The sequence below is a fragment of the Gymnoscopelus microlampas genome, assembly GCF_963454915.1.
Source record: "Gymnoscopelus microlampas genome assembly, chromosome: 12".
Classification (NCBI taxonomy): Eukaryota; Metazoa; Chordata; class Actinopteri; order Myctophiformes; family Myctophidae; genus Gymnoscopelus; species Gymnoscopelus microlampas.
This window is the reverse complement of record NC_139949.1, coordinates 38,599,064-38,623,812: the sequence shown is the minus strand read 5'-3', so window position 1 is coordinate 38,623,812 and position 24,749 is coordinate 38,599,064. Positions and strand designations below refer to the sequence as shown.

General features: G+C 43.3%; 2 protein-coding genes and 1 long non-coding RNA gene across 6 annotated transcripts; 1 reads left to right on the top strand and 2 right to left on the bottom strand.

The window, feature by feature from the left end:
* Window positions 1-544: 544 nt before the first annotated feature.
* Window positions 545-3,949, top strand: LOC311056827 (uncharacterized protein). 3 transcript variants are annotated; one of them, XM_084073659.1, is made up of 8 exons: window positions 545-601; window positions 672-722; window positions 994-1,189; window positions 1,378-1,430; window positions 1,652-1,788; window positions 1,899-1,963; window positions 2,255-2,334; window positions 2,928-3,949. In XM_084073659.1, the coding sequence occupies exons 5-8, from the start codon at window positions 1,729-1,731 to the stop codon at window positions 3,044-3,046; spliced, it is 324 nt and encodes a 107-aa protein (XP_083929785.1). In that variant the 5' UTR covers window positions 545-601; window positions 672-722; window positions 994-1,189; window positions 1,378-1,430; window positions 1,652-1,728; the 3' UTR covers window positions 3,047-3,949. The 3 variants fall into 3 exon arrangements, with proteins under 3 accessions (XP_083929785.1, XP_083929786.1, XP_083929787.1); XM_084073660.1 differs by having other exon boundaries at window positions 574-601; window positions 651-722; XM_084073661.1 differs by having other exon boundaries at window positions 582-601; window positions 651-722; window positions 982-1,189.
* Window positions 3,950-13,017: 9,068 nt separating this feature from the next.
* Window positions 13,018-16,018, bottom strand: LOC311057610 (uncharacterized protein). Of its 2 annotated transcripts, XM_084074607.1 has the most exons (8): window positions 15,962-16,018; window positions 15,846-15,896; window positions 15,379-15,574; window positions 15,138-15,190; window positions 14,780-14,916; window positions 14,605-14,669; window positions 14,234-14,313; window positions 13,018-13,640 (listed from the first exon to the last, which is right to left on the bottom strand). In XM_084074607.1, exons 5-8 carry the CDS (start codon window positions 14,837-14,839, stop codon window positions 13,522-13,524), a joined length of 324 nt encoding a protein of 107 aa, XP_083930733.1. In that variant the 5' UTR covers window positions 14,840-14,916; window positions 15,138-15,190; window positions 15,379-15,574; window positions 15,846-15,896; window positions 15,962-16,018; the 3' UTR covers window positions 13,018-13,521. The 2 variants fall into 2 exon arrangements, with proteins under 2 accessions (XP_083930733.1, XP_083930734.1); XM_084074608.1 differs by lacking the exon at window positions 15,962-16,018 and having other exon boundaries at window positions 15,379-15,586; window positions 15,846-15,872.
* Window positions 16,019-21,948: 5,930 nt separating this feature from the next.
* Window positions 21,949-23,570, bottom strand: LOC311057643. The gene is made up of 6 exons (XR_014601980.1): window positions 23,514-23,570; window positions 23,393-23,443; window positions 22,926-23,121; window positions 22,685-22,737; window positions 22,327-22,463; window positions 21,949-22,216 (listed from the first exon to the last, which is right to left on the bottom strand). It is a non-coding gene; the product is annotated as an uncharacterized lncRNA (long non-coding RNA).
* Between the last annotated feature and the right edge of the window lie 1,179 nt (window positions 23,571-24,749).

Sequence of the window (24,749 nt, the reverse complement as noted above, 5' to 3'; positions counted from 1 at the left end):
AAGAGGAAACCTGTTAAAAGACAAGATGATGACTGATGTAGAGTTCATATGTTTCTCAAGTAACTTCTAAATATGAAATGTGTTAACAGAAACTGGGCCTCACATTGTAGACCATTCATGTTTTATATGACGTTTTGGAGCATTATGGGTAACTTTCTTCTATAATCAATTTATAAGTCCATTGTCAAAAATGACAATCAAATGCTTTAATAAGCCGTATAGGTGCCCTCCTTTCCTATCGCACCAAGGAAGTTGCAGTCCAGCCAGGACAACAATGCGTTACTCAATGCTTGTTGAGTTTTGATGTCAATTTATGAAATACCAGTAAGACTCCCTAATCGGGAGATAAGCGACCGTAGGTCACATGTATACAGAAGAGGGCTGTAACGGCGTTTGGTTCCTAGTTGTGTGGAGGGATTGTTTGTAGGGGGCAAGCCCCCGAGTTACGGCATTTTATGTGAGCTGCAGTGGCAGGGGGTCCTTTATGTTTCAGACTCTGAAAATCAAGCCCTGGATGGCCTGGTGGATGTCGTGGTGGACACCATGTCTGTCGAGTTGGAGCATGCTGAGGGGTCTTGGCACAGGGAGATGTCTACACACAGTGAGTATGAATCACATTTAAGCAGTCACCTTTTGTATTTCGATCTAAGAACATTCTTTGTCTTTTCCAGGCTCCCGACATGCAAGTGTAGCACCTCGGAGCAGAGAAATGTCCACACCCCGTGAGTATTCACTTTCTCCATTGCACCAACACATTTTAAGTACAGTCAGTACAAGGTGTTACATGTTGTGCATACTAAAGAAATCATTACCATACCTAATTCACAAGCAATGAGTAAGTAGTTACAGGCTCAATGTGTTGAACTATGTGTATCAGAGGAGATGTGTGATTGTCAACATCTAAGACCAACCAGTAGGGGTAGTCTTTTTCAGTGTGACATGGTGTTGTAGTAGTATTATGTCCAAGTATTAAGTCTTTAGTGATGGCTCCAGCCATCAGGCACAGTGATGGCTCCAGACACAGTGTCGGATACCGGCACAGCATCAGGACCAGCCACGACTCCAGGTACAGCAACAGCTCGGAGGCACTCTGTCAGGTCCAGACATGATGACAGGTCCCACCGCAGTGATGGGTCGAGGAACACGGTCAGGTCCAGACATGACAGATCCAGGGACACGGTCAGGCATGGTGAGTTGTCCAAAGGCCCCAAGTAATCAAAACCTTTACAATTCAGCAAGTAGTATCGTGCACCCCTAATTGTTACAATATGACATATTTATTATTTCTCATCTAATGTATAGTCATCTGTCTTGGAAAGTTTTAATGCAAAAATATCACTTTGTAATTTCTAAAATGTACTTTTGTTCTTATTACAGGTGCTATGCAGTGACTGAGAGGCCAACATGGGCATTCCCATTGCCAGCACAAGGTAAGTTCTGAGCTATTTCAATGAAGACCCCCAACAAACTGGGGGACACTTAATTTGCAACCCTTCTCTCTTCTGCCCATTCTCTCCTTTCTTCCTTTACTGTTCTCTCTGTCTCCTCTCCTATCGGGACACAAAAACTGCTCTTCAATTATATCAGTGTTTTGTATCATTGTAGGGTGGTGTCTATAACATGTCTCTGTGTACACTTACTTATTTTTCAGTATACCAGAAGAAAGTCCTGACCATATCAATATTCACTAAAGAACCTGCCTCTTCAGCGGCCAGTCATGTTGAGAGAATGGAGGACTTCCAGAGAGAGGAGCAACTCCTCAGTGATGTCCAAGCTTTTAATACCCTGGTAGGCTTTTCAAGAGTCTGGAAGTAATGAACAGCATAAGATGCACTCGCACACTTTTTACGTTCCTCTGGGATATGTCAGTGAAAGTTTTCATGGACTTATTCCAACAGGTGCTGCAACTTTCCCGTTATAGAGGGAAGGACGTTAAGGACTGTGTCCACAAAGTTCTTGACAGGTATGTTTCAACATACACTATGAATTAACCCCTGTGTGATGTTTGGGTGCGCTGTGGTTTTCAATGTGTGAACACTTATTTGGTTAATTCTTCTAGATGAGCGCCTGACTGCATGTTTCCATTAATTTGCCTTTTTTTTTTTTAGCTTAACACCTGAATCCTCTGTTATGTCATGTCAATGACATAATGGTTGAACATTAAGTGAAAATTAGTAGTATAAAGGGTTTATACCATGTTTTACAATAAATCCTAATCCTACTACATTATCAAATGTAATTTGTTTTTCTTAAGGCTCTTCAGTAACAGTCTGATGGCACAGTTGAACATGAAGGGGGAAAAAGAGAAGACTGCGGCTTTCAGCGCAATACAAGGTAAGCCAATATTTCATGTTGACCAAGGACAAAATCAAAATGTAATTGGGTAAAACATGTCCTTTCCGGTTGACATAAAAAAAATACAATGCCAACTGTCTACCGTTACCGTTGCTATCATAACATTTTAAATAACTGGTGGTTAGGTGTAGAAGGGAGATGGCTTTGTATTAAACTAGTTGTGGATGTACAAGCATTTTTGCATGTCAATATGGAGACTCGCAATCAGTTTTATTGTCACTTCCACAACACACACTAGGCAAACAGGGGAGCAAAATGCCATTCTCCTCAACTCATGATGCACATTAAAAAGAGGCAAACATTAAAAAGTAAAGAGCAGACAACATTGGTAAAAAGTGCTGATGCATTCAAAGTGCAATCCATCTTTCAAGATGTTGGTTTTGGGGGCAATACATGGTTCAGGGTTCTGATGGTTTGGGGCAGCTGTTGGATGACCTGCTGGTGCTTCCCCCTGAGCTCTTGAACCTCCTACCAGATGGCAGGAGTTCAATCGAGCTGTGTATTATGTCAGATAGGGACTAGGACAGCATGTTGCCTTTGCACATTTTTTATTGCCTTTTTCTACTATGCAGATGCAGTCATGAAATTCGACCCAGAAGCCACAGAGGACCTCATAAGGCAGCATGCCGCAGACCACCTCAAGCATGCTCCAGCGAGAAGGGGAGGACACACAGCAGGCACTCAGGACTGATTTAACTTGAACTTTCACTGTCCATTGTGGGGGATCTTAGTGTCACAGTATTGTACAGTGTTGTGTAATTTGAACTTGTGTTCTGTTCAACGAAGTAGCTCTGGTTGGACCTTACCCTGGTAGCTCACTGGCTATTCAGTACAGCACTTGTTTAATATGTTTCAGTTGTTGTGGAACCGGCCCAAGCAAAAAGGGTGTCCCTGCAAAGTAAGCTGTGCTATTATGTTTTATTATTATTTTATTTTCATTCGACTAGTGACGTGGACTTGGACTTAGCCCCCCTCGGACATACCTGTGGACTACACCAGGTACAAATGACTTTTTTGTTGCTCTCCCTCATGGAGCTACTTGCGGATTATACCAGGGTCAGTCCACCCTAGGTGGACACGCACTGACCTTTTGCACCTTAATCCCATGTATAACGCACTGACTTTTTTGTCTTTTTTTTTATTGTACTCTTTTTCTCTAAGCACCTTAACGTCATAAGTATATCATGCACAGTATACGTACATTGCTGCTATGCTCAGGCACCTTAGTTTTTATTATCTCAGGTACTTTGTAAATATGTAGATAACTTGTTTGGCCTTCTGCTGTTCTCTTGTTTGATCTCCTTCCCACTTGCCCCCCACCCCTCTTCTTCTTCCCCCCCTCTTCTTTCTATGGAAATTAACGTTGCGCTGGGAACGATGTACAAAAACGAATTTCACCCACTTTTGTACCTTGTAAACCTGTGATGTGACAATAAACCTGATTCTGATTCTGACGTGTAAAAAAAAAAAAGAGAAGTTAACTGCTCTGTTCTGGATCAAGCTTAATCAGCCCTGGTGACTGCTTTGTGTGTGCTTTGTGTTAAGTGGCTGTCCCGCTTCTGTTCTGTCAAAAATAATTCAAAGCTGGCTTGATCTGCTGTTTGTTTGAATACTTAATTAGTCAGATAGGTAAACGTCATGAGGTACGTTAAGGCTAAAAGGATAACACAAGTCCTGGGGACTTGTTTCCATTGTGGTCCTATGAACTAGATTCCATTTCAGGGGGTCTAGTTCCAGCCCACAAATATTCCACAATCATGTGGAATATTTGTGGAATACTGTAATTGTGGAACATTTGTTTGCGCAGCTGTGTATTCACAAGAAGAATAAAGAGATAATAAGGAAATAAGTGTGTATTGAATTGTGATTTGTTTGTAAACCTCTGTGTACTGTATTCCCAGTTTTCAGAAGGTGGCATAACCATTTGATCTTGTTCATTTTCCTGTAGCTTTGTTTGATTAGCTTAGCAGCATGTTAACTACTAACTATGTTAAAGCTACAGGAAAATGAACAGGAAATGGGGATTACAGTTATGCACCGAGCCTAGAAGAAGTGGATTGTTTGATTAGTTTATTGAATATTAAAATTCAAAAGGATAAAAAACACAAGAAAGCCCGTAGGCTTGTTTCAATCGTGGTCCTTTGGGAAAGGGGACATAGGGAGCTACAATACAATACAATATAATAACATAAAAAACATAAAACAAGGCCAAATAAAACTTCCAAATTCAAAAAGGACAAACAGAAGACTAAACATCAACTAAACAAAAATTAAGATTGGGGTAAAGATGTCTATAATTAGTCTAAATTTGACGTAGAAAAGATGACCACATTTGGACTAGAATAAGCCCTTATGTAGAGGTTTGGACGTTCAGAAGACATCCGACAAAGACGCAATTAAAACTTTCATTCTGCACCCTTCAGGGACCAAAATGGGACGTTCAAAAATGACCTCATTGCACATTGGGAATAAAATAATATACTGTATATGTGAAAACATCTGTTCCATTCCTGTTGTTCCCTGAAGATGAAATGGTCGAGCTCGTTTGCCTGACCCCCAATTGTTATAATTGATCGTTCCTTCCGACCGACCGAGAGGCATACCGGACCGAGGTGGAAGGGCAACACTGCCCTCTAGTGGATACATCCAGTTTGTACACGCACATGTTAACCCAGAGTACAGAAGTCCTGACGTCACTCGTCCATCCCCTGGGTCGTAAAGTCATTTCCCTATGGAGAATAACATTGGGTCATCATAGAATCGTCTCATAAGAATTGTGGTCCAAAAATAAACAAACTGCCTCGGCGATATTGTCAGGGAGGAGCCTCGGCATTGTTTATGATAGTCAGTCACTCATATTTGAAAAAGTCAGTTTCTGGCAAATTTAACTAATTCGGCAGAAGTAACATTAGCGTTTTCTCACCGTCAGTTGATGCTTCATATCCATAAGAGTAAAACCGCCGGGGTCATTTGTTTATGTTTGGAACACAGTTCTTATTTGACGCGATATTAAACACGTCTATGGGAATTCAGAACAGGGGGGAAAAGGTTTTAAAGGTTTACGGTTCTAGAGGTTTTACATCTTCTAAAGCTCTAAGGTATTCTCTAAAATTCAAATGGTAGCCGATATGTCCTAAGTAGGCCGAACGTTGTAGAGTTGGAACGGAGTTTGTAGCTAAAAGTATGAAGGACTAGTTAGGGGTCAAAAAACGGGCCGAATACGTAGTGACAATAACGTCAGTGTGCTCGCTAAGTATATACTGTTAGGCACATACGTGAAATGTGGCCTCTGCACTTTAACAGCCTCCAATCACTCTAAGATTGCCACATTGTTGACCTGACCTGGAATCATACCCAGCACATCCAGGACCTCTGGTTCTCCAGGCAGGCCCACTAACCACTCAGCTATAGCACTCTGATTAACATCATGTCAGAAAATGAGATGAAACAGAGGTCTGACTATACTGAGTCAGAGTCAAGCTTTACAAAATGTAAGTTGTGTAAAAAAAAGTCTCACTATACTAAGTTGTTATTTGTTTGTTTAAGTCAGGCTATACTCTACTCAGAGTCATAAGTTTACAAAATGTACTAAAGTACAGTGAACGTCTGTGCGGTTTGTCTTCATCACTGAAAATAACGTACATGTAAACAGATATAAAACTGCTGTCATGTGCAGTTGGGGTGAAGAAACACAACCATTTCACTCCTAATAGTACCTATTTGAATTGACATCCTGACTTGCTGCTGTGGCTGAGGCTTGAACCTGTTACCTGCAGCTCACTAGTCAGTGACTCTATCCATTCACCTACAGCTGTTTCCTTGTAATCTGTGGTTCTAAAACGTTTTGTTGTCAACCCCCCAAATTGACATGTATTTGGGCAGTGGACCCCAATGTGAAAAGATGTAGTGTCAGGGCCCCCCATGAAAAAGATTTATATTTATGCTGTAACACATTTTAAAGTTATTTGTCTTGTTTGTTGTTCAAGTCAAAGCACCAGGAAGGCTGTACTTGAGAGCCATCTGTTAGCTCAATGGGTTGAGACACAGTATTCATGATCCAGAGGCCATGAGTTCAAATCCCATTGATGTCTTTCCTATGAGTCTTTCCTTTGCAGACTGGCTTCCAGAAGATCAAGTGAAAACCATCAGGAAGGCTGTATTTGTCATCCAACTCTTAGCTCAATGGGTTGAGACGCAGTATACATGATCCAGAGGCCATGAGTTCAAATCCCACTGGTGTCTTTACTGTGATGCTTTCCTTTGCAGACTAACTTCTAGAAAAACAAGTTAAAAGCACCAGGAGACCTGTAACTCTCAGCCAACAGCATAGCTCAACTGGTAGAGCGTCTGTCCAATAACATGACTTGACTTCACTTGAGTGGGTTCGATTCCCACTTGAGTGAAGTTTCCCCGGTATCTTGGGGCAACGGATAAATTGACTGATATCCTTAGTGATGCTTCCCTTTGCAGACTAACTTCCAGAAAACAAGTTAAAAGCACCAAGAAACCTGTAACTCTCAGTCGACAGCATAGCTCAACTGGTAGAGCGTCTGTCCAATAACATGACACTTCACTTGAGTGGGTTCAATTCCCAGTCGAGTCAAGTGTCCCCGGTAACTTGGGGCAACGGATAAATTGACTGATATCCGTAGAATAACTTGTAGGAGTGTGCTGGTTCAAATCCAGTTCAACCCAGGACCGAGCGGTCCTGGGTTCGATTCCCACTAACGTCAAGTCCCCGGTAAATTGGGGCAGTGGATAAATTGACTGATATCCGTAGAATAACTTGTAGGAGTGTCCTGGTTCAAATCCAGTCACCACCTTAGTAACTGAGACCGAATCTGGCCAATTCGGTCTCAGTTACTGAGATAGATAGAGGGTGTGTAGAGTGGGCGGAGTAGAGTAGGGGTAGAGTAAAGAGGGAATGTAGTGGGAGGAGTAGGACTAGGGGGAGGATTAGGAGTAGGACTAGGGGGAGGAGTAGAACTAGGGGGAGGAGTAGGACTAGGAGTAGAACTAGAGTAGGGGGCCAGAGTAGGAGTAGAGACCAGAGTAGGGGGAGGAGTAGGGCCAGAGTAGGAGAAGGGGTAGGGCCCAGAGTAGGGGGAGGGGGAGGGCCCCCAGAGTAGGGGGAGGGGGAGGGCCCAGAATAGGGGGAGGAGTAGGGCTCAGAATAGGGGGAGGAGTAGGAGAAGGGGGAGGGCCGAGAGTAGGGGGAGGAGTAGGGCCAGAGTAGGAGAAGGGGTAGGGCCCAGAGTAGGGGGAGGAGTAGGGCCAGAGTAGGAGAAGGGGGAGGGCCCAGAATAGGGGGAGGAGTAGGGCCCAGAATAGGGGGAGGAGTAGGAGAAGGGGGAGGGCCCAGAATAGGGGGAGGAGTAGGGCCAGAGTAGGAGAAGGGGGAGGGCCCAGAATAGGGGGAGGAGTAGGGTCAGAGTAGGAGAAGGGGGAGGGCCCAGAATAGGGGGAGGAGTAGGGTCAGAGTAGGAGAAGGGGGAGGGCCCAGAATAGGGGGAGGAGTAGGGCCAGAGTAGGGGGAGGGCCCAGAATAGGAGGGGAGGGCCTAGAATAGGAGGGGAGGAGTAGGAATAGAGGCCAGGAGTAGGGGGATGGAGGGAAGGTAGTTAAGGCCAACATTCCTATTTCCCTCTAGTTGTCCTCTTATTGCAAATCTCCACACACGCGATATTGCAAATCTCTAATAAAATTTCACCTCCATACAGAAACCAAAACCATATCCCTCTCCTGGCTCCCTACTCTGGCCTCTACTCCACCCACCTACTCCTCCCCCTATGCTGGGCCCTCCCCCTTCTCCTACTCTGGCCCTACTCCTCCCCCTATTCTGGGCCCTCCCCCTACTCCTCCACCTTCTCCTACTCTGGCCCTACTCCTCCCCCGACCCCTATTCTGAGCCCTACTCCTCCCCCTATTCTGGGCCCTCCCCCTACTCCTCCCCCTATTCTGGGCCCTCCCCCTACTCCTCCCCCTATTCTGGGCCCTCCCTTCTCCTACTCCTCCCCCTATTCTGGGCCCTACTCCTCCTCCTATTCTGGACCCTCCCCCTTCTCCTACTCTGGCCCTACTTCTCCCCCTATTCTGGGCCCTCCCCCTTCTCCTACTCTGGCCCTACTCCTCCCCCTATTCTGGGCCCTCCCCCTTCTCCTACTCCTCCCCCTATTCTGGGCCCTACTCCTCCCCCTATTCTGGACCCTCCCCCTTCTCCTACTCTGGCCCTACTCCTCCCCCTACTCTGGGCCCTACCCCTTCTCCTACTCTGGCCCTACTCCTCCCCCTACTCCTCCCCCTACTCCTACTCTGGCCCCCTACTCTAGTTCTACTCCTAGTCCTACTCCTCCCCCTAGTTCTACTCCTCCCCCTAATCCTCCCCCTACTCCTCCCACTACATTCCCTCTTTACTCTACCCACTCTACACACCCTCTATCTATCTCAGTAACTGAGACCGAATTGGCCAGATTCGGTCTCAGTTACTACTCCTCCCCCTATTCTGGGCCCTCCCCCTACTCCTCCCCCTATTCTGGGCCCTCCCTTCTCCTACTCCTCCCCCTATTCTGGGCCCTACTCCTCCTCCTATTCTGGACCCTCCCCCTTCTCCTACTCTGGCCCTACTTCTCCCCCTATTCTGGGCCCTCCCCCTTCTCCTACTCTGGCCCTACTCCTCCCCCTATTCTGGGCCCTCCCCCTTCTCCTACTCCTCCCCCTATTCTGGGCCCTACTCCTCCCCCTATTCTGGACCCTCCCCCTTCTCCTACTCTGGCCCTACTCCTCCCCCTACTCTGGGCCCTACCCCTTCTCCTACTCTGGCCCTACTCCTCCCCCTACTCTGGCCTCTACTCCTACTCTGGCCCCCTACTCTAGTTCTACTCCTAGTCCTACTCCTCCCCCTAGTTCTACTCCTCCCCCTAATCCTCCCCCTACTCCTCCCACTACATTCCCTCTTTACTCTACCCACTCTACACACCCTCTATCTATCTCAGTAACTGAGACCGAATTGGCCAGATTCGGTCTCAGTTACTAAGGTGGTGACTGGATTTGAACCAGGACACTCCTACAAGTTATTCTACGGATATCAGTCAATTTATCCGCTGCCCCAATTTACCGGGGACTTGACGTTAGTGGGAATCGAACCCAGGACCGCTCGGTCCTGGGTTGAACTGGATTTGAACCAGCACACTCCTACAAGTTATTCTACGGATATCAGTCAATTTATCCGTTGCCCCAAGTTACCGGGGACACTTGACTCGACTGGGAATTGAACCCACTCAAGTGAAGTGTCATGTTATTGGACAGACGCTCTACCAGTTGAGCTATGCTGTCGACTGAGAGTTACAGGTTTCTTGGTGCTTTTAACTTGTTTTCTGGAAGTTAGTCTGCAAAGGGAAGCATCACTAAGGATATCAGTCAATTTATCCGTTGCCCCAAGATACCGGGGAAACTTCACTCAAGTGGGAATCGAACCCACTCAAGTGAAGTCAAGTCATGTTATTGGACAGACGCTCTACCAGTTGAGCTATGCTGTTGGCTGAGAGTTACAGGTCTCCTGGTGCTTTTAACTTGTTTTTCTAGAAGTTAGTCTGCAAAGGAAAGCATCACAGTAAAGACACCAGTGGGATTTGAACTCATGGCCTCTGGATCATGTATACTGCGTCTCAACCCATTAAGCTAAGAGTTGGATGACAAATACAGCCTTCCTGATGGTTTTCACTTGATCTTCCGGAAGCCAGTCTGCAAAGGAAAGACTCATAGGAAAGACATCAATGGGATTTGAACTCATGGCCTCTGGATCATGAATACTGTGTCTCAACCCATTGAGCTAACAGATGGCTCTCAAGTACAGCCTTCCTGGTGCTTTGACTTGAACAACAAACAAGACAAATAACTTTAAAATGTGTTACAGCATAAATATAAATCTTTTTCATGGGGGGCCCTGACACTACATCTTTTCACATTGGGGTCCACTGCCCAAATACATGTCAATTTGGGGGGTTGACAACAAAACGTTTTAGAACCACAGATTACAAGGAAACAGCTGTAGGTGAATGGATAGAGTCACTGACTAGTGAGCCGCAGGTAACAGGTTCAAGCCTCAGCCACAGCAGCAAGTCAGGATGTCAAATCAAATAGGTACTATTAGGAGTGAAATGGTTGTGTTTCTTCACCCCAACTGCACATGACAGCAGTTTTATATCTGTTTACATGTACGTTATTTTCAGTGATGAAGACAAACCGCACAGACGTTCACTGTACTTTAGTACATTTTGTAAACTTATGACTCTGAGTAGAGTATAGCCTGACTTAAAAAAAACAAATAACAACTTAGTATAGTGAGACTTTTTTTTACACAACTTACATTTTGTAAAGCTTGACTCTGACTCAGTATAGTCAGACCTCTGTTTCATTTCATTTTCTGACAAGATGTTAATCAGAGTGCTATAGCTGAGTGGTTAGTGGGCCTGCCTGGAGAACCAGAGGTCCTGGATGTGCTGGGTACGATTCCAGGTCAGGTCAACAATGTGGCAATCTTAGAGTGATTGGAGGCTGTTAAAGTGCAGAGGCCACATTTCACGTATGTGCCTAACAGTATATACTTAGCGAGCACACTGACGTTATTGTCACTACGTATTCGGCCCGTTTTTTGACCCCTAACTAGTCCTTCATACTTTTAGCTACAAACTCCGTTCCAACTCTACAACGTTCGGCCTACTTAGGACATATCGGCTACCATTTGAATTTTAGAGAATACCTTAGAGCTTTAGAAGATGTAAAACCTCTAGAACCGTAAACCTTTAAAACCTTTTCCCCCCTGTTCTGAATTCCCATAGACGTGTTTAATATCGCGTCAAATAAGAACTGTGTTCCAAACATAAACAAATGACCCCGGCGGTTTTACTCTTATGGATATGAAGCATCAACTGACGGTGAGAAAACGCTAATGTTACTTCTGCCGAATTAGTTAAATTTGCCAGAAACTGACTTTTTCAAATATGAGTGACTGACTATCATAAACAATGCCGAGGCTCCTCCCTGACAATATCGCCGAGGCAGTTTGTTTATTTTTGGACCACAATTCTTATGAGACGATTCTATGATGACCCAATGTTATTCTCCATAGGGAAATGACTTTACGACCCAGGGGATGGACGAGTGACGTCAGGACTTCTGTACTCTGGGTTAACATGTGCGTGTACAAACTGGATGTATCCACTAGAGGGCAGTGTTGCCCTTCCACCTCGGTCCGGTATGCCTCTCGGTCGGTCGGAAGGAACGATCAATTATAACAATTGGGGGTCAGGCAAACGAGCTCGACCATTTCATCTTCAGGGAACAACAGGAATGGAACAGATGTTTTCACATATACAGTATATTATTTTATTCCCAATGTGCAATGAGGTCATTTTTGAACGTCCCATTTTGGTCCCTGAAGGGTGCAGAATGAAAGTTTTAATTGCGTCTTTGTCGGATGTCTTCTGAACGTCCAAACCTCTACATAAGGGCTTATTCTAGTCCAAATGTGGTCATCTTTTCTACGTCAAATTTAGACTAATTATAGACATCTTTACCCCAATCTTAATTTTTGTTTAGTTGATGTTTAGTCTTCTGTTTGTCCTTTTTGAATTTGGAAGTTTTATTTGGCCTTGTTTTATGTTTTTTATGTTATTATATTGTATTGTATTGTAGCTCCCTATGTCCCCTTTCCCAAAGGACCACGATTGAAACAAGCCTACGGGCTTTCTTGTGTTTTTTATCCTTTTGAATTTTAATATTCAATAAACTAATCAAACAATCCACTTCTTCTAGGCTCGGTGCATAACTGTAATCCCCATTTCCTGTTCATTTTCCTGTAGCTTTAACATAGTTAGTAGTTAACATGCTGCTAAGCTAATCAAACAAAGCTACAGGAAAATTAACAAGATCAAATGGTTATGCCACCTTCTGAAAACTGGGAATACAGTACACAGAGGTTTACAAACAAATCACAATTCAATACACACTTATTTCCTTATTATCTCTTTATTCTTCTTGTGAATACACAGCTGCGCAAACAAATGTTCCACAATTACAGTATTCCACAAATATTCCATATGATTGTGGAATATTTGTGGACTGGAACTAGACCCCCTGAAATGGAATCTAGTTCATAGGACCACAATGGAAACAAGTCCCCAGGACTTGTGTTATCCTTTTAGCCTTAACGTACCTCATGACGTTTACCTATCTGACTAATTAAGTATTCAAACAAACAGCAGATCAAGCCAGCTTTGAATTATTTTTGACAGAACAGAAGCGGGACAGCCACTTAACACAAAGCACACACAAAGCAGTCACCAGGGCTGATTAAGCTTGATCCAGAACAGAGCAGTTAACTTCTCTTTTTTTTTTTTACACGTCAGAATCAGAATCAGGTTTATTGTCACATCACAGGTTTACAAGGTACAAAAGTGGGTGAAATTCGTTTTTGTACATCGTTCCCAGCGCAACGTTAATTTCCATAGAAAGAAGAGAGGGGGATGAAGAAGAGGGGTGGGGGGCAAGTGGGAAGGAGATCAAACAAGAGAACAGCAGAAGGCCAAACAAGTTATCTACATATTTACAAAGTACCTGAGATAATAAAAACTAAGGTGCCTGAGCATAGCAGCAATGTACGTATACTGTGCATGATATACTTATGACGTTAAGGTGCTTAGAGAAAAAAAAGTACAATAAAAAAAAAGACAAAAAAGTCAGTGCGTTATACATGGGATTAAGGTGCAAAAGGTCAGTGCGTGTCCACCTAGGGTGGACTGACCCTGGTATAATCCGCAAGTAGCTCCATGAGGGAGAGCAACAAAAAAGTCATTTGTACCTGGTGTAGTCCACAGGTATGTCCGAGGGGGGCTAAGTCCAAGTCCACGTCACTAGTCGAATGAAAATAAAATAATAATAAAACATAATAGCACAGCTTACTTTGCAGGGACACCCTTTTTGCTTGGGCCGGTTCCACAACAACTGAAACATATTAAACAAGTGCTGTACTGAATAGCCAGTGAGCTACCAGGGTAAGGTCCAACCAGAGCTACTTCGTTGAACAGAACACAAGTTCAAATTACACAACACTGTACAATACTGTGACACTAAGATCCCCCACAATGGACAGTGAAAGTTCAAGTTAAATCAGTCCTGAGTGCCTGCTGTGTGTCCTCCCCTTCTCGCTGGAGCATGCTTGAGGTGGTCTGCGGCATGCTGCCTTATGAGGTCCTCTGTGGCTTCTGGGTCGAATTTCATGACTGCATCTGCATAGTAGAAAAAGGCAATAAAAAATGTGCAAAGGCAACATGCTGTCCTAGTCCCTATCTGACATAATACACAGCTCGATTGAACTCCTGCCATCTGGTAGGAGGTTCAAGAGCTCAGGGGGAAGCACCAGCAGGTCATCCAACAGCTGCCCCAAACCATCAGAACCCTGAACCATGTATTGCCCCCAAAACCAACATCTTGAAAGATGGATTGCACTTTGAATGCATCAGCACTTTTTACCAATGTTGTCTGCTCTTTACTTTTTAATGTTTGCCTCTTTTTAATGTGCATCATGAGTTGAGGAGAATGGCATTTTGCTCCCCTGTTTGCCTAGTGTGTGTTGTGGAAGTGACAATAAAACTGATTGCGAGTCTCCATATTGACATGCAAAAATGCTTGTACATCCACAACTAGTTTAATACAAAGCCATCTCCCTTCTACACCTAACCACCAGTTATTTAAAATGTTATGATAGCAACGGTAACGGTAGACAGTTGGCATTGTATTTTTTTTATGTCAACCGGAAAGGACATGTTTTACCCAATTACATTTTGATTTTGTCCTTGGTCAACATGAAATATTGGCTTACCTTGTATTGCGCTGAAAGCCGCAGTCTTCTCTTTTTCCCCCTTCATGTTCAACTGTGCCATCAGACTGTTACTGAAGAGCCTTAAGAAAAACAAATTACATTTGATAATGTAGTAGGATTAGGATTTATTGTAAAACATGGTATAAACCCTTTATACTACTAATTTTCACTTAATGTTCAACCATTATGTCATTGACATGACATAACAGAGGATTCAGGTGTTAAGCTAAAAAAAAAAAAGGCAAATTAATGGAAACATGCAGTCAGGCGCTCATCTAGAAGAATTAACCAAATAAGTGTTCACACATTGAAAACCACAGCGCACCCAAACATCACACAGGGGTTAATTCATAGTGTATGTTGAAACATACCTGTCAAGAACTTTGTGGACACAGTCCTTAACGTCCTTCCCTCTATAACGGGAAAGTTGCAGCACCTGTTGGAATAAGTCCATGAAAACTTTCACTGACATATCCCAGAGGAACGTAAAAAGTGTGCGAGTGCATCTTATGCTGTTCATTACTTCCAGACTCTTGAAAAGCCTACCAGGGTATTAAAAGCTTGGACATCACTGAGGAGTTGCTCCTCTCTCTGGAAGTCCTCCATTCTCTCAACATGACTGGCCGCTGAAGAGGCAGGTTCTTTAGTGAATATTGATATGGTCAGGACTTTCTTCTGGTATACTGAAAAATAAGTAAGTGTACACAGAGACATGTTATAGACACCACCCTACAATGATACAAAACACTGATATAATTGAAGAGCAGTTTTTGTGTCCCGATAGGAGAGGAGACAGAGAGAACAGTAAAGGAAGAAAGGAGAGAATGGGCAGAAGAGAGAAGGGTTGCAAATTAAGTGTCCCCCAGTTTGTTGGGGGTCTTCATTGAAATAGCTCAGAACTTACCTTGTGCTGGCAATGGGAATGCCCATGTTGGCCTCTCAGTCACTGCATAGCACCTGTAATAAGAACAAAAGTACATTTTAGAAATTACAAAGTGATATTTTTGCATTAAAACTTTCCAAGACAGATGACTATACATTAGATGAGAAATAATAAATATGTCATATTGTAACAATTAGGGGTGCACGATACTACTTGCTGAATTGTAAAGGTTTTGATTACTTGGGGCCTTTGGACAACTCACCATGCCTGACCGTGTCCCTGGATCTGTCATGTCTGGACCTGACCGTGTTCCTCGACCCATCACTGCGGTGGGACCTGTCATCATGTCTGGACCTGACAGAGTGCCTCCGAGCTGTTGCTGTACCTGGAGTCGTGGCTGGTCCTGATGCTGTGCCGGTATCCGACACTGTGTCTGGAGCCATCACTGTGCCTGATGGCTGGAGCCATCACTAAAGACTTAATACTTGGACATAATACTACTACAACACCATGTCACACTGAAAAAGACTACCCCTACTGGTTGGTCTTAGATGTTGACAATCACACATCTCCTCTGATACACATAGTTCAACACATTGAGCCTGTAACTACTTACTCATTGCTTGTGAATTAGGTATGGTAATGATTTCTTTAGTATGCACAACATGTAACACCTTGTACTGACTGTACTTAAAATGTGTTGGTGCAATGGAGAAAGTGAATACTCACGGGGTGTGGACATTTCTCTGCTCCGAGGTGCTACACTTGCATGTCGGGAGCCTGGCATAAGAATGTTCTTAGATCGAAATACAAAAGGTGACTGCTTAAATGTGATTCATACTCACTGTGTGTAGACATCTCCCTGTGCCAAGACCCCTCAGCATGCTCCAACTCGACAGACATGGTGTCCACCACGACATCCACCAGGCCATCCAGGGCTTGATTTTCAGAGTCTGAAACATAAAGGACCCCCTGCCACTGCAGCTCACATAAAATGCCGTAACTCGGGGGCTTGCCCCCTACAAACAATCCCTCCACAAAACTAGGAACCAAACGCCGTTACAGCCCTCTTCTGTATACATGTGACCTACGGTCGCTTATCTCCCGATTAGGGAGTCTTACTGGTATTTCATAAATTGACATCAAAACTCAACAAGCATTGAGTAACGCATTGTTGTCCTGGCTGGACTGCAACTTCCTTGGTGCGATAGGAAAGGAGGGCACCTATACGGCTTATTAAAGCATTTGATTGTCATTTTTGACAATGGACTTATAAATTGATTATAGAAGAAAGTTACCCATAATGCTCCAAAACGTCATATAAAACATGAATGGTCTACAATGTGAGGCCCAGTTTCTGTTAACACATTTCATATTTAGAAGTTACTTGAGAAACATATGAACTCTACATCAGTCATCATCTTGTCTTTTAACAGGTTTCCTCTTCCCTTATCACCACATCCACATCCTCCTCTTCCTCCTCTGCTTGGCTGGTCAGGTTGTAGTTGTCACATTCACAAGCTTTAACTAGAAGTTATACAATTCAACTGTAAACATTGATTCAACTATTTGTACTTGAATTATTGAGTAAATGATCCAAAAACCTGCCTGAAGTCATCTTTATCTTGACTAACTGGGACGTCAGCCAGTCCTCCTGGGGGTCCTTTCTCATCTTGTAAGTTGTGTTTGTTTGGCATTTGGCCATCTAATGGTTCCCTTACCCCTGTCGATCCAATTATTAGGAATTGTACCCTCGGTCTCCTTTCCATCCTCCAACCACACATCCCTGGCATACATGACCTGAAAAAGACAGCACAAACATGTTAGTGCAATATCAGAAAATAAATTATGTGAACCATAGTCAATAAATCACCGGGCAAGTGGTCATGTTAGTAGAGGGCAAAGAACTAGAGGCGGCCGGATTGAAAATGCTACGATTCTCATTAGAAGCAACATGGAGGGATGAGAACAGAAATGACTACATTTGAGTATAAGCCCAGGTTAGAAGGTTAGACGATAAAGCAAGAGAGGTGGATAAAGCGAGAGGTGAGGTAGAGATGGTTTATCTGAGGCGGAGGGAGAAGGATGCTGCAACGCAAGACAAATAGCAAATTTAGGGTGTGCTGAGAGAGACAAGCAGGTGATGATCGAGGAAGGTGCAGCCATGACGGGAACTAGCTGAAAGAAAAATAAAATGTAACCTTTAATATTGCTGTTCCAGACCATGGCGAAAGGGTATGAGGACATAACCACCAACGTTTCTTGTGGGAGGCAAGCCACCTTGCGGAACAGATCCGTTTCACGCAGTAGTCCATCTTTCATCCTACCCTGACTTGGCTTCCATTTCCTTGCTTGTTCTTTCACTGAAGTCCTGATTGTTTTTCTGGATATATGATATGATTGACAGCCGCAGCAGTGCAGCCAGTCTCATCCCTGACATTGTTGTCTCCTATCAAGGGACCATAGATGACCCACCCCAATAGGGTCCTCACAGCATATGGTCGATCTGCCTGGCTGTTAACCACCTCCAAAAAGGTTCCAATAACTTTGAAGCATTTCTGCCAATCAGTAGGTCAACACCAGAGTCTATTTCTTGCAGTTTGATATGTTTCAAATAAGGCCATGGTGACAAGCCCTGTTGTTTTTGGAATATTGTGTTGTGAGACAGGCATGGTTTTATGAGTGAACACATTAGGGAGTTGTATGAAATCATTTTTGTCCAACTTGGCTATTTCCAAACCTGAGATATGGTGACTGGTCTCAGGCTTCACTTGGTTCATTGTGCGGAGAAGAATATTAGTTTTTTGTCCGGTAATGTTTAGCCTTCTCATTAAGTTTTCAGTGCAGAATGTGGATGTGCTTCCATGGTCCAAAAATGCATATGTTTGCAACACTGTCTCCCTGTGGCTCTTCACTTGAACGGGTACTATGGAGAAGATGGAGGTTTCATCACCGGCCCCAATATGACCACATGTGTGAGGTAAGACGACAGCATTGTTTCCTATTGATTTCTTTTCCGTTTCTTCCAGGGTTGAGCTCTAGGGGGTACGGGCGGGTACGGCGTACCCTTAGTTATGAGACTGTGGGGGCTGGGGGCTCGCGCGTGCTCAACATGCACTCACCGTCAGCGGCGGTCGTTAACACCTTAAAGTTTAAACAATAGCCTCTGAAGGTTAGCGCCGTCAGTGGCGACACATTCTCAATAGCGTCTACCTGGCTGCTTTGCATAACATTAGGCTACTGGAGAAAAGCCATGTACTTGAATTGAATGTGCACTGCAGAGTGTGAAGGGGATTGCTTAGCAGAGCACCCAGTTCTCTGAGACAAGACAAAGACAAGTTGTCTGATTATTTTAACTGCTTATCTGTGGGTGAGTCTATGTAAAGGGCTTTTATATAAAACTAAAAGGAAAATAAAATAATTGATTAATTGAAACAAAAATAAAAACAACAAATTAACAATGCAACAAAATAATAAGAAATATAAATACATTAATAATCACATGTTGAATACAGTATTAGTAAGTGGCTATGTGCACATGCCTGCGCACGTGACGTCATAAAATACAGTACCCTTAGTTCAAAAATCCACAGCTCACCACTGGTTTCTTCAATGTGGAGTATATCAGGATGGTTTTGTTCACACGTATCACAGGTTAAACGACTTGTGCAGTCTCTGCTTAAGTGTCCTCTTTTCAAACAGCCAAAAACAGACTCCCTTTTCCTTTAAGTAGTGCATCTTCTCTCTGTGTCTTCTCTATTTCATCTGTGGACACCGCTCCAATGTGTGACCACTTTTATTGCAGAAAAGACAATCATTATGATAGCTGATGAATACACTTCTTTCCACTCCATTTGACTGCACTGCCGTTTCTATGGGTGTTACTGTTGTGGCAAAACTGCTTCTTGGAATGTCTCTTGTGTCTCTTGGTTTGATGATGGTTGAGGTTTTGACAGTTGTAGTTTGCTTAGCATCTTGTATGTTTCCAAACAGTGGGTCAGACAGTATTTTTTACCTGTCTCTCTATGAATTGTACAAGGTCAGAAAGCTTAGCACGATGTCCATGCCTCTCCTGTAGCTTGCATGCCTTGTTCCTCCAGGTTTATCCGAGCTTGTATGGATGGCCTTTTGTATATTGTTCAAAGTAATGTAAGCAGTCACTGTAATCGTCAGTCTTTTTCTCCACTCCTCTCTCAAATGCCCTGATAAACATTTCATATTGCAATGGGTCACCATCATAAACTGGAATGTCTCTTGGTGGTAAAGTGGAATACAGATTTTGCTTAACCAGTAAAGCAGTTTTTTCATTCTGTCTTCGTAGCACATTACAAATATCACCTGCAGGGGGTGTAGTGTGAGTGACATGACCTTGAACATTCTTTTTCCCATGAAGCTGTACATTTTCAGTTTGCACATTTTGGTTTATTATATTTTCGGTTTGAACATTTTGCCTGGGGAGAGAGTATTGCATTAGAGGAGTCATGTAATGAGCTTTGGCAGATTTTTCATGAAGTGGTTGTTTTGGTCTCACAACCTGTGGCTGGGAGGGAGGCTTTGTGGTTTCCATTGTTTCCTTTTTAGGTAGGTAGGTATGTATTTGCATTTGGGTTGAATGGGGTTGTTTCCTTTGGAGCAGCAGCTCCTTTCTTTGAGTTTGTCCCACTTGACACTCTTGATGAGTTCCTTGGCCCATGGTTTCCAGTACATGGGCCTTTGCATTTGCTGCTTCCAGCTGAGTCTCCATTTCCAGTTGCTCCTTTTGCATTCTGAGTTGTCCCTGTTATGCTTCAATTTCATATTTTTGTGTAAGCCAGCCACCTGTTCCATGAGAGCAGCCTTTTCAGCCTGAGCTATGATGAGCAGATGAAGTTGAAGATAATTTTGATGGAGTGGATTTGTGTGTGGATTTTGATACATTTGATATACTGTCATGGGGTCCAATGTCATCAGAATGTACAGCACTCCACATTTCACTTTCAGCAGTGATCGGTGTTTGTGGCTCCTTTTCAACAGTGACATGTATTGGTAGTTCCTTCTGAATAATGACATGCATTTGCTGTTTCACCTCTGATAGCCACAGGTGTACATCCTGTACAAAACCTTCCAGAATATACATTTTTGGTTGAAACCATGAATTTTGCCTTGCAATTTCCTCCTCAGGTAATGGCAAAACCACCAATGATGAATGACTTTCCCTTGCTTCATCACACAGTTTGATTAATCTGAAGGTCACTGCAAATCAACAGCGAGACAAAATTAAACATATTACAAACATAAACAAACAGATAATACATATATTACAATATATTAAAAGCAGAAGTGATACTTAGGCGTCTTCCTTCTTGCGTGTATCATCATCAGATGTCCAGCTCAATGACGTGCAGCCACTCCCTCCCCCTACCTGAGATAATAAAAACTAAGGTGCCTGAGCATAGCAGCAATGTACGTATACTGTGCATGATATACTTATGACGTTAAGGTGCTTAGAGAAAAAGAGTACAATAAAAAAAAAGACAAAAAAGTCAGTGCGTTATACATGGGATTAAGGTGCAAAAGGTCAGTGCGTGTCCACCTAGGGTGGACTGACCCTGGTATAATCCGCAAGTAGCTCCATGAGGGAGAGCAACAAAAAAGTCATTTGTACCTGGTGTAGTCCACAGGTATGTCCGAGGGGGGCTAAGTCCAAGTCCACGTCACTAGTCGAATGAAAATAAAATAATAATAAAACATAATAGCACAGCTTACTTTGCAGGGACACCCTTTTTGCTTGGGCCGGTTCCACAACAACTGAAACATATTAAACAAGTGCTGTACTGAATAGCCAGTGAGCTACCAGGGTAAGGTCCAACCAGAGCTACTTCGTTGAACAGAACACAAGTTCAAATTACACAACACTGTACAATACTGTGACACTAAGATCCCCCACAATGGACAGTGAAAGTTCAAGTTAAATCAGTCCTGAGTGCCTGCTGTGTGTCCTCCCCTTCTCGCTGGAGCATGCTTGAGGTGGTCTGCGGCATGCTGCCTTATGAGGTCCTCTGTGGCTTCTGGGTCGAATTTCATGACTGCATCTGCATAGTAGAAAAAGGCAATAAAAAATGTGCAAAGGCAACATGCTGTCCTAGTCCCTATCTGACATAATACACAGCTCGATTGAACTCCTGCCATCTGGTAGGAGGTTCAAGAGCTCAGGGGGAAGCACCAGCAGGTCATCCAACAGCTGCCCCAAACCATCAGAACCCTGAACCATGTATTGCCCCCAAAACCAACATCTTGAAAGATGGATTGCACTTTGAATGCATCAGCACTTTTTACCAATGTTGTCTGCTCTTTACTTTTTAATGTTTGCCTCTTTTTAATGTGCATCATGAGTTGAGGAGAATGGCATTTTGCTCCCCTGTTTGCCTAGTGTGTGTTGTGGAAGTGACAATAAAACTGATTGCGAGTCTCCATATTGACATGCAAAAATGCTTGTACATCCACAACTAGTTTAATACAAAGCCATCTCCCTTCTACACCTAACCACCAGTTATTTAAAATGTTATGATAGCAACGGTAACGGTAGACAGTTGGCATTGTATTTTTTTTATGTCAACCGGAAAGGACATGTTTTACCCAATTACATTTTGATTTTGTCCTTGGTCAACATGAAATATTGGCTTACCTTGTATTGCGCTGAAAGCCGTAGTCTTCTCTTTTTCCCCCTTCATGTTCAACTGTGCCATCAGACTGTTACTGAAGAGCCTTAAGAAAAACAAATTACATTTGATAATGTAGTAGGATTAGGATTTATTGTAAAACATGGTATAAACCCTTTATACTACTAATTTTCACTTAATGTTCAACCATTATGTCATTGACATGACATAACAGAGGATTCAGGTGTTAAGCTAAAAAAAAAAAAGGCAAATTAATGGAAACATGCAGTCAGGCGCTCATCTAGAAGAATTAACCAAATAAGTGTTCACACATTGAAAACCACAGCGCACCCAAACATCACACAGGGGTTAATTCATAGTGTATGTTGAAACATACCTGTCAAGAACTTTGTGGACACAGTCCTTAACGTCCTTCCCTCTATAACGGGAAAGTTGCAGCACCTGTTGGAATAAGTCCATGAAAACTTTCACTGACATATCCCAGAGGAACGTAAAAAGTGTGCGAGTGCATCTTATGCTGTTCATTACTTCCAGACTCTTGAAAAGCCTACCAGGGTATTAAAAGCTTGGACATCACTGAGGAGTTGCTCCTCTCTCTGGAAGTCCTCCATTCTCTCAACATGACTGGCCGCTGAAGAGGCAGGTTCTTTAGTGAATATTGATATGGTCAGGACTTTCTTCTGGTATACTGAAAAATAAGTAAGTGTACACAGAGACATGTTATAGACACCACCCTACAATGATACAAAACACTGATATAATTGAAGAGCAGTTTTTGTGTCCCGATAGGAGAGGAGACAGAGAGAACAGTAAAGGAAGAAAGGAGAGAATGGGCAAAAGAGAGAAGGGTTGCAAATTAAGTGTCCCCCAGTTTGTTGGGGGTCTTCATTGAAATAGCTCAGAACTTACCTTGTGCTGGCAATGGGAATGCCCATGTTGGCCTCTCAGTCACTGCATAGCACCTGTAATAAGAACAAAAGTACATTTTAGAAATTACAAAGTGATATTTTTGCATTAAAACTTTCCAAGACAGATGACTATACATTAGATGAGAAATAATAAATATGTCATATTGTAACAATTAGGGGTGCACGATACTACTTGCTGAATTGTAAAGGTTTTGATTACTTGGGGCCTTTGGACAACTCACCATGCCTGACCGTGTCCCTGGATCTGTCATGTCTGGACCTGACCGTGTTCCTCGACCCATCACTGCGGTGGGACCTGTCATCATGTCTGGACCTGACAGAGTGCCTCCGAGCTGTTGCTGTACCTGGAGTCGTGGCTGGTCCTGATGCTGTGCCGGTATCCGACACTGTGTCTGGAGCCATCACTGTGCCTGATGGCTGGAGCCATCACTAAAGACTTAATACTTGGACATAATACTACTACAACACCATGTCACACTGAAAAAGACTACCCCTACTGGTTGGTCTTAGATGTTGACAATCACACATCTCCTCTGATACACATAGTTCAACACATTGAGCCTGTAACTACTTACTCATTGCTTGTGAATTAGGTATGGTAATGATTTCTTTAGTATGCACAACATGTAACACCTTGTACTGACTGTACTTAAAATGTGTTGGTGCAATGGAGAAAGTGAATACTCACGGGGTGTGGACATTTCTCTGCTCCGAGGTGCTACACTTGCATGTCGGGAGCCTGGAAAAGACAAAGAATGTTCTTAGATCGAAATACAAAAGGTGACTGCTTAAATGTGATTCATACTCACTGTGTGTAGACATCTCCCTGTGCCAAGACCCCTCAGCATGCTCCAACTCGACAGACATGGTGTCCACCACGACATCCACCAGGCCATCCAGGGCTTGATTTTCAGAGTCTGAAACATAAAGGACCCCCTGCCACTGCAGCTCACATAAAATGCCGTAACTCGGGGGCTTGCCCCCTACAAACAATCCCTCCACACAACTAGGAACCAATCGGCGTTACAGCCCTCTTCTGTATACATGTGACCTACGGTCGCTTATCTCCCGATTAGGGAGTCTTACTGGTATTTCATAAATTGACATCAAAACTCAACAAGCATTGAGTAACGCATTGTTGTCCTGGCTGGACTGCAACTTCCTTGGTGCGATAGGAAAGGAGGGCACCTATACGGCTTATTAAAGCATTTGATTGTCATTTTTGACAATGGACTTATAAATTGATTATAGAAGAAAGTTACCCATAATGCTCCAAAACGTCATATAAAACATGAATGGTCTACAATGTGAGGCCCAGTTTCTGTTAACACATTTCATATTTAGAAGTTACTTGAGAAACATATGAACTCTACATCAGTCATCATCTTGTCTTTTAACAGGTTTCCTCTTCCCTTATCACCACATCCACATCCTCCTCTTCCTCCTCTGCTTGGCTGGTCAGGTTGTAGTTGTCACATTCACAAGCTTTAACTAGAAGTTATACAATTCAACTGTAAACATTGATTCAACTATTTGTACTTGAATTATTGAGTAAATGATCCAAAAACCTGCCTGAAGTCATCTTTATCTTGACTAACTGGGACGTCAGCCAGTCCTCCTGGGGGTCCTTTCTCATCTTGTAAGTTGTGTTTGTTTGGCATTTGGCCATCTAATGGTTCCCTTACCCCTGTCGATCCAATTATTAGGAATTGTACCCTCTGTCTCCTTTCCATCCTCCAACCACACATCCCTGGCATACATGACCTGAAAAAGACAGCACAAACATGTTAGTGCAATATCAGAAAATAAATTATGTGAACCATAGTCAATAAATCACCGGGCAAGTGGTCATGTTAGTAGAGGGCAAAGAACTAGAGGCGGCCGGATTGAAAATGCTACGATTCTCATTAGAAGCAACATGGAGGGATGAGAACAGAAATGACTACATTTGAGTATAAGCCCAGGTTAGAAGGTTAGACGATAAAGCAAGAGAGGTGGATAAAGCGAGAGGTGAGGTAGAGATGGTTTATCTGAGGCGGAGGGAG

Coding starts and splice junctions, on each gene's coding strand:
- LOC311056827 (XM_084073659.1), top strand. CDS start 1,729: ATGGAGGACTTCCAGAGAGAGGAGCAACTCCTCAGTGATGTCCAAGCT. Junction 1,964..2,254: donor GTCCACAAAGTTCTTGACAG/GTATGTTTCAAC, acceptor GTTTTTCTTAAG/GCTCTTCAGTAACAGTCTGA. Junction 2,335..2,927: donor GGCTTTCAGCGCAATACAAG/GTAAGCCAATAT, acceptor TCTACTATGCAG/ATGCAGTCATGAAATTCGAC.
- LOC311057610 (XM_084074607.1), bottom strand. CDS start 14,839: ATGGAGGACTTCCAGAGAGAGGAGCAACTCCTCAGTGATGTCCAAGCT. Junction 14,670..14,779: donor TCCAAGCTTTTAATACCCTG/GTAGGCTTTTCA, acceptor TTATTCCAACAG/GTGCTGCAACTTTCCCGTTA. Junction 13,641..14,233: donor GGCTTTCAGCGCAATACAAG/GTAAGCCAATAT, acceptor TCTACTATGCAG/ATGCAGTCATGAAATTCGAC.